General features: G+C 35.5%; 1 protein-coding gene across 3 annotated transcripts in view; it reads left to right on the top strand.

The window, feature by feature from the left end:
• The window catches only part of gtf2i.S (general transcription factor IIi S homeolog), a 41,891-nt gene that overhangs the window by 14,313 nt on the left and 15,117 nt on the right, over window positions 1-12,461 (top strand). For 2 of the 3 annotated variants that reach the window (XM_018248225.2, XM_018248224.2), the window contains exons 10-21: window positions 1,640-1,693; window positions 2,516-2,578; window positions 3,735-3,830; window positions 4,512-4,577; window positions 4,808-4,991; window positions 6,172-6,227; window positions 7,468-7,539; window positions 8,516-8,699; window positions 9,890-9,945; window positions 10,087-10,158; window positions 10,938-11,121; window positions 12,384-12,442. In XM_018248225.2, coding sequence (XP_018103714.1) covers window positions 1,640-1,693; window positions 2,516-2,578; window positions 3,735-3,830; window positions 4,512-4,577; window positions 4,808-4,991; window positions 6,172-6,227; window positions 7,468-7,539; window positions 8,516-8,699; window positions 9,890-9,945; window positions 10,087-10,158; window positions 10,938-11,121; window positions 12,384-12,442 — 1,146 coding nt within the window. 3 annotated transcript variants of the gene reach the window in all.

Raw genomic sequence — 12,461 nt, 5'->3', positions numbered from 1 at the left:
AAACACTATCTGAACCTCCATAGATACATATAAATGTTTATTTTTACACAAACATACCCAGGGGAGTTCCGGGGGCTGCTGCCCAATGCCTCCCCCCTCCTGCTCCGTGCTTTCAACTTTAGCATTGCATGGGGTCCTCTGGGGGGGGGGGGCGCATCGTTCTGGATCAACTGTCAGGCAGGTTAAAAAAAAAGTTAAAAAGTTGAACTTGATGGACGTGTGTCTTTTCAACCTAACTTACTATGTTACTATGCTAGTGCATAGTACTAGCAGTCAGCATTAATTGGCCCCTTTGAAAAGATACAATAACAATTTTCTAGCACACGTTAATTCACATTCTATAGTTATCCAAATTTTTAAAAAGTGTTTAACTTGTGAAGGCTTATTTTTCCACATTCTCGTTTTAGAGGTTTTCAAAACCATGACTAAACTCTCATTTTCTAAAACCATGATAGTGATGGAATTTAATAAAAAATCTGAATATAAAAAGTACCAATGAAATAAAACATTGAATGATGAGCTTAAAGATATGTACAGTAAATACCCTAAACCCTTAAAAAAATTTAGTTTTTCGGACAATTCCTAATTAAAAAAAATTAGAAAACCTCTGGGGAAAAAAGTCTGAATTGATTAAAAGCGATTCAATAAGATCAGCACAGCTCCAATTGACTTCTATAGGACCTTACTTTGCAAATGTTTGTATTAGAGGTATTTACACTTAATAAATCAAGAATTTTTAGAGCTTTTAACAAATATAGGAAAAACACATTTTTCAAGATTCGTGAAAAAAAATAGAAATTACATTTTTGGTAAATGGGCCCATTAATTTTTGGTAGTTCACCCCAGGCTGTCTACACTCACTTCTGTGAACGGGTGAAATTACTTGGGTTGCATTTGTTGGCACATTCCTTCACACTTGATACAGTGTCAGGCAGTAGGATGAGCAAACAGGAGAATGCAGACTGATGTGTTTCCCAGCTAACTCACTCGTCAGCTTGAAAAATATTTACAGATATGATATGGCAGATGTAACCTACTGAATTTCTTTTTTCTTTTTTTTTTTTTCAATTACGATTTTTATTGAAAATTATTGGCATGAACGTCAAACAATATCGGTCAAGCAGGACCTACAAGTATAACCATAAAATAGATACATCTCATATTTGGTCACGAGATTTATACATTTAACATTAGGGTAGGGGTGGAAGGGGGGATGTTTAGGGTAAGGGGGGAAAGGTCAATGAAAGAAAAAGAGAAGAAGAAAAAAAAAAAAGGTGGAGGGATCCCACTGAATTTCTAATACTGTTTTTAAAAAAAATTCTAATACTTTTTTAAAAAAAAATATCTGACTGTGATAAATATAGCAAGGTAAACATGCCTTTTATATTTATATCTCTTTATCATAATTAAGTACAGGCATAACAAAAGATCAATGCTAGTCATTTTTATCTTGCAGTAGGCTTATTTTCATTGTATTAATATCCAAGTGTGATTCTTTAGTTGCTTATGTTTGTCTTATTAAAAGCTGAGAATACAGTGAATGCACAGTGCTAATAGACGTGCACTAGTGCATTGTTGCAGCACTCATTTTCCAATCTGTATTCCACTTCTGAATTTCTGCTTTACTTTCTCTTCCAAGGTGATGAATATGGTGAGGAGTCAAATGAAGCAACTGCAGTGGAACAAAGAGAAGGTTAGACATAGAGTATAGTTAAAACAGTGAAACACGGAGTACTGTTGATGTATAGCAACAATTTTGTGAAGTTAATATTGAAATGTAATAATTGGTCTGTTTAGTTGGACTGGATAGAATTATTCATACATATGCACAGCTTTTGCTATATTGATATTTTTTGTCATTGAGATATCATCTGTAAGTGTAGTGGCCATAATTACATTTCTTCAGGCACTTGGAATTTAGGGGCAACGTTTGTAGTACAGGTATGGGACCTGTTATGTAGAATGCTCGGGACCTGGGGTTTTCCAGATAACGTATCTTTCCGTAATTTGGGTCTTCATGCCTTAAGTCTACTAGAAATTCATTTAAACATTAAATAAACCCAATAGGCTGGTTTTGCTTCCAATAAGGATTAATTATATCTTAGTTGGGATCAAGAACAAGTTACTGTTTTATTATTACAGAGAAAAAGGAAATCATTTTCTAAAATTTGAATTTTTTGGATAAAATGGAGTCTATGGGAGACAGCCATTCCGTAATTCGGAGCTTTCTGGATATCTGGTTTCCGGATAAGGGATCCTATACCTGTAATACAAAGGACCTAAGGCTAAAACAGAGAGGAGAAAAACTGGCCAACACATACATTTTTGCATGGTTTTGAAGAGCACCACAGTGACCCTAGTAGATGTCATTTGGTGTTTTTAAATAGTTGTTCAACTTAATTTCCATGTGTCGTACCTGATTTCCCTGGCCTGATAATGAATTTTGCAAGCTCTGTGGCTGTACGCAAACAATTGCGGTGGATCCATCTGGGGATTTATTTTTCCTTCTTTAAAGATTCAGCTCTGCAAGTACCTTCTGAAACAAGGGAGGACCCAGAAGTTGAGGTCACTATAGAAGGTTGGTTTATTAAATTGTTTAGTACTCCAAAGGAAATAACATATCCATTTGGCTTTTACAGAAGCTAAAATATAGGTTCAAGATTTGTATAAGGTTCTTTTCAAGTTGGGGTTCGAATTTGACAAACATTCTCAATTTTTGCTCAGAAAGAAAGGTCTTGGGTGACTTATTGTTATTGTCTGACAATGCAATGCTTAACATACTTTGAATTATCTCCATTTCCGTTTATTGATATCCTCTTTTCTCCACTTGTTTTTCCTGACGAGCTGTGCTAGATGAGCAACTAGCTTTGAATAGTTATCTTTTGGGCTTATTAATTACTACACCACAGACTACTGTACTGTCAGAGATTAGTAAATCTGTGTACTTTCAGTCTAAGGCTATTACGCAGCAATAGTGTGCTAATTCTTTATAATGATTCTTTATTTTCAACAGGAGCACACTAGGTTTCCATACAGTAAATACATATGTTATTTCTGTCCATTCGCGTTAGGATAAGAATAGTTATGTAAGTCTCTATAATAAATACCTACACCAATAAGATATAGAGGGAACAAATTTGGCTTGCAAGTACATAAGTCCAATTTCAATACTTTTTCAGCTACTAGTAGCCAAGATACACATCTCAACATGTGCCATTAGCCTGTTTCAGCTATACAATGCTACTCTCATTTCTGCTGCATTCATTTCTTCTACTGCTGTTTCTCTGTCCTGCATTTCTTCTTTTGTATCTATTCATCCATTATCTACGTTCATCTTGCACAACTATTCCTGTTTTTTTTTTGTTATAGCACATCTACTGAAGTCATGATACAGTATGTACCACTAAAAACTGTCCAGTGTTGAAATGCAAGTGTTCGAGTCAGATAACTATCTATGCCTTATGGAATGTGCCTATATATTTACTATATTTACAGTTTCTAATTGTTTTTGTCTGGATTTAGCTGACTGGTAAAAATGGTAACTCAAAAAGCAATTGAATTTAACAATTTCGCTCCTTGAGCATCTAGTCAGTGCTAGCTTGCCTGAGGTCTTTAATTATTCATATTGCATTCACCTTAAATGTCTTTATTAGCAGAACAAGTAATTCGGAAGACTTGTTTTTTTTTATCGCAACTGTAGCATGCAATAAAATGTTGATTCTCCTCTGCTTAAGATGATGAGTACATCCCACCTAATAAGAAGCAAAAGAGTACAGAAATTGTCAATGAACCACAACAATTCAAACGAAAAACCCGGGAATTTAACTTTGGTAAGCTGTTTCTTCTACAAGTCGTTTGCAAATCCCAATTGTGAAGATTAACTTGAACCTTAGCATTGTTTAATACTTCAAACTCTTTATAAAATCATGAGCAAGTGATCCTATAAGTATTTGCAACTCTAAGACAACTCTATGAAGCCGAATGAAAACTTAAATATCTTTAATGATGTTGCTAACTACATATCTAAGACGCAGAAAGACCAAACTTCCTAAAAATGTGCTGAAAATTGTTTACTACGTCTGTACCAATGCGAGAGAGTAAAATACTTCATCCAAATAACTTATTTGAAGCGTAAAACAGTTATTACTATTTGTGTTTTTTCAGGTTTATATTTACTAGTTTCCTTGGTTTAAGTTTTTGCGCACAAAGCTTTATTTTCTGTTGCCTGCTCCACAAGATTATTGTTAATTTGACTTCCCCTTTGCTTGCTCCCTGCTTTTATACTCAAAACATGTTTGTTTCTGTTCTCTCCTACTTATGTTTTCTCTCTCAGCTCTGTTATGTCTGTCTTCCTGCCCATTTTTTAACGTCAGTATTGTTCAGATATCCCATTTATTTTATCCTGTCAATTTCACACAGCTGCCCTTTTCACTTTTTTCAAAGCTTTTTTTGGTGGGGGATATTTATATAAATGCTTTTATAGTTGTCTCTGTCTAATTTCTTCTTTTCAGAAAAGTGGAATGCTAGAATTACAGAGCTAAGAATGCAGGTGGAAGAATTATTTGAAAAAAAGTATGGTAAGATTATTTCCTCTAAAACCTACTGTCCTTTAAAGTAAGCAAACACTCCCGGCCTTTTCTGGCAATTACCTATGTACTGAAATTACATATTTGAATAGCATGATTTTCTTGCACATCTTCCTTTTCTCTTTCGGTTAGTTTTTCCCTTTCTCTTCCATTTAAATTATGTTCATATGAATTACAGAACATGTACAACTTACCAATGCTTCTCTTATTTTATTTTGAAGCTCAAGCTATTAATGTGACTGGTCCTGTCACAATCCCATATCACATATTTCAGTCCAATACTGAAGATCTATATGTTGAAGGGTTACCAGAAGGAATTCCATTCAGAAGGCCTTCAACGTATGGAATTCCACGCCTCGAAAGGATATTGTTAGCAAGGGAAAGGATAAGATTTGTCATTAAAAAGTAAGAAATATTTTTGTGCTAATTCCTATTTCCCAGAGTCCCCACAGGGCATCCATATAATCTAGTGAGTTGATTATGAAGTCAATCCTTAAAGTAACTCTGACATTTTTGTTGACCCCTTTGAGAAGGAAGCTCTACAAAATACCTTCCTTCCATGATGATAGGTGGCTTTTCTGATATAATAGTTATCAGTGTAGCTACACAGTGTATGACCTGCTATTGTTGCTAATTTCATGTCACACTAGTTGACATTGGAAGTGCTCAGCATGGGCATGAAATGCATTAGGGATTTTATGTTGTCCCCCCCCTTTTTTAAATTTGATTCATGCACTGACTTGATTTCATTTTTTTTCAATATAGCCAAAAAAAAAATAATTACACATTCCCTCTAAATTACCATGTTTCTTTTCAAGTCCTTGTTGTGTAACGCTAAGTAGCTGATTAATCAAAGTTTGAATTTGGGATTCACCATGATTAAAGTTTTTTGTGTTAAAACTCACAAACTTGAATTAAAACTAAAATAAATCAAGTATTTATTGAGCTAAAAAAATAGTTTGTAGACACACTGTCTCTATGAGTAAAAATCGAAAACACCCCTTAATCATAGGCTATGGGTTCTTTCATTATTTCAGCTGGAGGAGCCCTGTGTGAGCTGAAACACACTGAGCTCTTAACAGTCCCTCTTTTATTCAAGTAATAGGGAACAGGGGTGAGTCTGCATTTCCTTGTGACTTTTACAGATAATGCAAAACGTTTCATCCAAAAGCTTGTGAGGTCATGTAGAAGTCAATGGGAGTTGATCTAGGCAAAATTTTAAATATTAATTCAATTTGTGTTTTAGAGTTTTGATATTATTGATTTTTTTAATAGATGAGGTAACTCGTGTTTTTTTTTTGGGGTTTATTCAACTTAGAAAAACCTCTGAAATTGCACAAATCCAAATTTTTATAAATAAGGCCCCAACTGAGCATGGTGGCCACAGAAATTCTAGAGTGGGTCTTTGGTGGTACCAAAAGTTTTTACTACCATTAAAACTACTTATATATTTAAACTATTATGTATATATAATCTTTTTTGTACTAATATAAATGTCAAACCTCCCAGTCAGAAACAAGTACACTTTACACTAGAAGGCCTAAATTCTTAGTGACTGCTACTAAACTTTTATTTCTATTTGTAGACCTGAATTGCTGAATGCAAGAGACATCATGCCGCTTGAAAAACCGAACACAGGAGGTAGTTTAAATCCTATTTACCCTTTCAGCTATTTATTGCATACATATTATAGTATCTAGTAGAATTAAAGGGGTGGTTCACCTTTAAGATAACTTTTGGCATGTTATAAGAATTATAAGAAACTTTTCAATTGGTCCTCTTTGTTTATTTTATATAGTTTTTGAAATATTTGCCTTCTTCTTCTGACTCTTTCCAGCTTTCAAATGAGGGTCACTGACCACATCTAAAAACAAATGCTCTGTAAGGCTACAAATGTATTGTTATGGCTACTTTGTATTACTCATGTTTCTATTCAGAACCTCCACTATTTATATTCCACTGCCTTATTGAAATCAGTGCATGGTTGCTAGGGTAATTTGGACTCTAGCAACCAGACTGTTGAAACTGCAAACTGGAGAGCTTCTGAATAAAAAGATAAATAACTTTAAAAACACCAATAATAAAAAATTAAAACCAATTGCTAATTGTCTCAGAATATCACTCTCTGTATCATACTAAAAGTTAACTTAAAGGTGAACCACCCCTTTAATTCAAATGCAACTGGACATTTAAAGTTTTTTTCTTGAAAATGTTTCACCACTCATCCGAGCTTCTTCAGTTTAAGTGAAGTGGTAGGGAATTCCCCGGCATTTAAACCCTTGAGGGTAGTAAAATCACCAATATCCAATTACAATGGTTCCATTGAACTTCAGTAAGGTGTTGGCTGAAATTCACAGATGTGTGAAAGTGTGATCCAGTCTCAATGGTACCATGATTTTTATTGAGGCAGGTGTGAATCTTTCAATGTACATGACTGGAAGTGTGAATTGTTGTGAAGCCGCCGGGGTAAGGATGTCAATGCGGCATTGTATGTTGATGACAAACTGTGTCTACTTTCCACCTGAGAGCAGTGATGGAGAAAAAACCCTGTTGTACCAAAGGACTTAAACTTCAAGCTTCCAGTAGTAAGGCACCGTGTCTTTAAATTTGTGTACAGCATCTCCCTACCTTATGATCTTGTTAGGATGTCTTTTGATCCCACATAATTTATGTTTACATGCTGGACACTGTCTTCCAGCTATCAAGAAAATTATATTTTTGGATTAATTGCAGTTCCAGATAAGGAATCTTACCATAAGTTAGCCAAGTGAACAAATATATAGATATATAGTTATTATTGAATTTATGAATAAAAGACAGTTCTGCTAAGCAGGAGCTTTTTCTGTAACTTCATTTATTTCATGTATGCTTATTTTACTAGTGAAAGAAGAATGGTATGCAAGAATAACGAAATTAAGAAAGATTGTTGATCAGTTGTTCAGTAAAAAGTTTGGTAAGTATTCTTTATTTTAAATTCATTCTTTTCATGAATCTCTTCTATTAATCTTCGATTATCTTAAAATTTTCCTCCACATAAATGTATGGTAAATTAAAGGAGAACTAAGCTCCCTCTCCCTCCCCTCGATGTGCATAAGTAAAAAAAAAAAAGCACAGCACGGAGGGAAGGCGGGGAGACAAGCACAGCACAGAGGGAAGGTGAGAGACAAGCACAGCACGGAGGGAAGGTGGGGGACGAGCACAGCACGGAGGGAAAGTGGGAGACAAGCACAGCACGGAGGGAATGTGGGGAGACCAGCACAGCACGGAGGGAAGATGGGCAGACGAGCAACACGAAGGAAGGGAGAAAGGGCGGGCTGCAGGCACGGACACGGAAGGGATGGAGGGCTGAGAGCAGGTAGAGCTGAGAGCAGCAAGCACGGAGGGGAAGGGAGTGTGTTCAAACTTTCATAACCTGCCAAATTTTGTAAAATGAACATGGTAATTGGGAGGTGTGGCAGTGGTTCTTTCCTTAATTCAGAGCTTTTTGTTTACTGGGTTTCCAGATAACTGATTCCCTACATGTATAGATTATATTATTCACAAAACTTGGCACATGGGGTTTTTCAGATAAGTGCTCTTTCCATAGTTTGGATCACCATACTTTGTCTGCTAAAATCATTTAAACATTAAATAAGCCCAATTAAATTGTCTTGCCACCAATATGGATTCATGCAACCTAGTTACCATCCAGGACAAGGTACTGTTTTATTATTACAGAAAAAAAGGAAAGCATTTTAAAAATTAGAATTATTTGCTTGAAATGGACTCTATGGCAGACAGCCTTCCTGTAATTTGGAGCTTTCTAGGTACTGGCTAAGATACTATTAATTAGAAGAAAGATACTTTTTTTGTATTAACCTTACAAACTTTGACATTCAGTCATCTGTACCGTGCCATGACAATTATGCATTTTTTTTTTATTTCTTTAGGTGAGGCCTTAGGCAGAACAGAGGCTCTAGCTGTGCCATATCAGAAATTTGAAGCAAACCCAGCTGAAATGTATGTGGAAGGGTTGCCTGATAATATCCCTTTTCGTAGCCCTTCCTGGTATGGAATTCCAAGACTGGAAAAGATTATTCAGGTTGGGAACAGGATCAAATTTGTGATTAAAAAGTAAGTCTATTAACCAATGTATTCTGGAGATACAAAAGTTAAGCTTTGCCTGCTTAACATACTAGCGAGTGTTGTGTATTTTTGACTCTTTCAGCAAGCCACATTAGTTATGTTTTAGAAAAACGGTATATGCAAAAGATTTATATTTACAATATAGCCTATACCTTTACGTAATATGAGTCCATGAGATACAGGCTTTGGCATTGTGGTAGCCTGGATTGCCATACAGTCCTAATTGATCACAATCCAGCACTTTGTCATGAATGAATACAAGTTTAGAAAGCTGCTGTAAACCACTGAGTTTCTAAACCAAAATATTTTCTTAATTCTTCAGATGAATGAAACTTTGAATATCACATTATTATTTTTTATTATTAATTGAATGCAGGTGTATTTTTTATTGCATACCTATTGGGTATAACAAGGGTAGACTGTCATGGTTGAGGTTGTCATCTCTGGAAGAAAAGACACTTGCGTGTGGACATGATTACTCTATTTAGGAAAATTAGAGGGCATTATAGACAGATAGCAAGAGATCTTTTTTTCAATGAAAGGCTTTTTTGTACCGCACCCCTTTAGTGGGAAAGAACTTTCATATATATATACACAAAAACCATGAATATCTCCTGAAAATTATATCCACCATGTAAATGGCTCTTAGTGATGTCATCAGTTATAAATGGAGCTTAGTGATGTCATTTTTGTCACATGACCTAAAACTAGTGTATTATAATAAGTAAAGTACCCCGTGTTGGAAAATATGAGGATATTTGAAGTAACCTTGGAGTTCCATGACCTGTATATGTTTTATATGGTCATGGAACTCCTTGGTGACTTATTGTACTTTATTCAATATATATATATAGCTAATGTTTAAGTGTATGGAGGGATCGTGGTAATGTGTGTATGTGCACTGGGTTTCATTTGGAGGGATTGAACTTGATTGACTTTGGTCATTTTTCAACCCAAGTCAACTATGTAACATTTTACATATGTATATAAAATAATTATTGAGTCTTAGGGTAATGATAGTGTTCTGTTGTTGTGGTGGTATGTAAAACCATCTGAACCAAAATGCATAATGGTAATAAAGCATTATTAACTTATAATGTAGTAAAATACTGACCGTTCAGGTATTTGTGCAGTCCTTATGCAATACATAGTCACTATCTTGTTTTTCTCCCACACAGACCAGAATTGCTGTCACAGTCTGTCGAAACAATCCAAAACAGAACAGATTCAGGAGGTATGTTAATTAACGTATCCAGAAAAGTATATCTTTGGTGGCAGAATGTAGCTACTTGGTTAACTATTAGAAAGTTATGTACAGATTCCCTTAAGAAAAAGAAATCCACATTAAAGACAATTTAATGTTTTTTGCCTTTAGTGAAAGAAGACTGGAATATGAGGATTACTAAATTAAGAAAGCAGGTAGAGGAAATCTTCAGTACAAAATTTGGTAAGTTTTACCCTGATCCAATAACACATACCCTTTGGTTTTATTTTGTTATTATTGTTTACTGGAGAGATCAACTAGACATTTTCTATATAATAGTAAAGACAGTACCATGTAATTGATGATGATGATGATGATGGTTGGTTGGTGGTTTTATGGAAAGACCTCTTATCCATATAACCTCAGCTCCCATGCATTTTGATAATGAACCTAATTTTTGGATCTGTACATTAAAGCAGATCCATAATGTGTTGAATGTACAAGACAATCCACATATTATGTTTTGGGACCAGAAAAAAAATTCAGAGAAAATGTAAAATCAGGGAAATTCATTATGCATTATATAATTGTGGGGCCACATAAATGGTGAACAATGAGGGAAAACTTAAAATCAGTTCATGTAAAATTGAGGTTCTCTGCAATCGTTTTAACCACATCAGTATACATATGTATGTATGAATAATTTATTTTTAAATCGCTATTAGGACATGCAGTGCTATACAGTATATAAAAGTACATGCAGGAAGGACCAGTAACATAATAAATAAAAAAAAAGTATTTATAAGTACACAGATCTTATATACAGTAAGTTCACATGTAGTAAGAGAGACTGTAGGAAGGAGGATGTAGTAAAACCCTGTACTGAATCTCTTTTAGAAGTGTAAAAGTAGGAATAAGATGTACTGCCTGTAAAAAAAAAAAAAAACCTCTCTAATGCAAAGTTGTTTTCATATTGCAGTTCTGCATTACTTCCTTTTTAACAGACACAATATCTCTTTCAGCACAAGCACTGGGACTCCCTGAAGTAGTTAAAGTCCCTTACCCAGTATTTGAATGTAACCCAGAATTCCTGTATGTTGAAGGATTGCCTGAAGGAATTCCCTTCCGGAGCCCCACATGGTTTGGGATCCCACGGCTAGAGAGAATTGTTCGAGGAAGTGCAAAAATTAAATTTATAGTTAAGAAGTATGTGAAACATTTTAATACAACACAAAAGAAATGTTCTATGGTTTTCAATTTTCTATTTTTTTACTACATCTGTTTTTGTTGAGTGGGGTGATTTTAGTTCAATTCATCTCTCCAATGAAATATCCTTTCTACTTTTTTTTTTTTTTAATAATGTCTGGGTTATACAGAGGGTAGGCAGCAGCAGCAAAAAATAAATTCATTATCACTCGTTGTACTTGTAGGGATAGCAGATTCTTTTATTCCTCTTTTCTCCCATGGATAGTAGAAAAGGCCAATAGGGCTGTGGCACATGCAGTGTATTGGAACCACCTCCAATGGAGAACAGCAGTGGCCTAATTACCCATCACTGATTCAAAGCAAGGGAAATGCTGTTTGTCCGCACACTATTCAGATTGAGCATTTGTAAACATTGTGCAACTGTCACTGACTGTACCTCTGGATATTTTGGAGACCCTAAAATAAATTTGCTGTGGGGCCCAGTAATATCGAGTTATGCCGCTGCCGCGTTAATATTACATTAAAGGAGAAGGAAAGGCCTGCAGCACTTGGGGGTGCCAAATGTAGTTACTTACCTGAAACCCCGGGTCGGTGCTCCTATCAGCAGAAAACTGCACCGCCCGGTTATACCAGTGAGCACCACAGACAGATACACTTCCGTCTTTGGAACGAAATAGGCAACTTTTTAGTTTAAGTTCGGCTTTTCGTTCTATTGCGCATGCACAGCTGCGCGAAGGAGGAAGATGGAAGAAGATCGCTCCATGGTGCTCACTGGTATAACCCCGGGCCGGTGCAGTTTTCTGCTGATAGGAGCACTGGCCCGGGGTTTCAGGTAAGTAACTACAATCACTTGGGGGTGCATCCCCAAGTGCTGCAAGCTTTTCCTTCTCCTTTAATGTAAGGAAGTTGGGCTGCTTTGGTGAGGTTACCAAACAAGTGCATCTGGGCCCAAATTCGCCATCCATTTGCTGAGCCAAACCAGGTTGATCTGATATACAATGGGGCCTAGAGACATGAACATATTTTCAGTCTGGCAGGCCTATCAGTTTACCATATACACAGGCAAATAATATGTTGTGTTTATATGGAGTGGCCTAGATGGAAGCTCTATATTTATGAACAGCCCCTTTAAGCTGAGGAAACTATTTACTAAATTTGAGATATTATAACATTTATTTGTATACAATAGTTACAAAATATGAATCATTTCAGAAATAGGGAAAAAAACTTGATTGCAGCAATGTGTTCTGTTTACTTTGTAGACCTCATCTGGTTGCAGAACACATTCCTTCTGAATTGGTTGACAAAATAAATATTAATGGTAAGAATTTTTCATTATT

This window comes from Xenopus laevis, chromosome 2S, assembly GCF_017654675.1.
Source record: "Xenopus laevis strain J_2021 chromosome 2S, Xenopus_laevis_v10.1, whole genome shotgun sequence".
Classification (NCBI taxonomy): domain Eukaryota; kingdom Metazoa; phylum Chordata; class Amphibia; order Anura; family Pipidae; genus Xenopus; species Xenopus laevis.
Note: the sequence above shows the minus strand (reverse complement) of the source record. Positions and strands in the feature narration are given on the sequence as shown.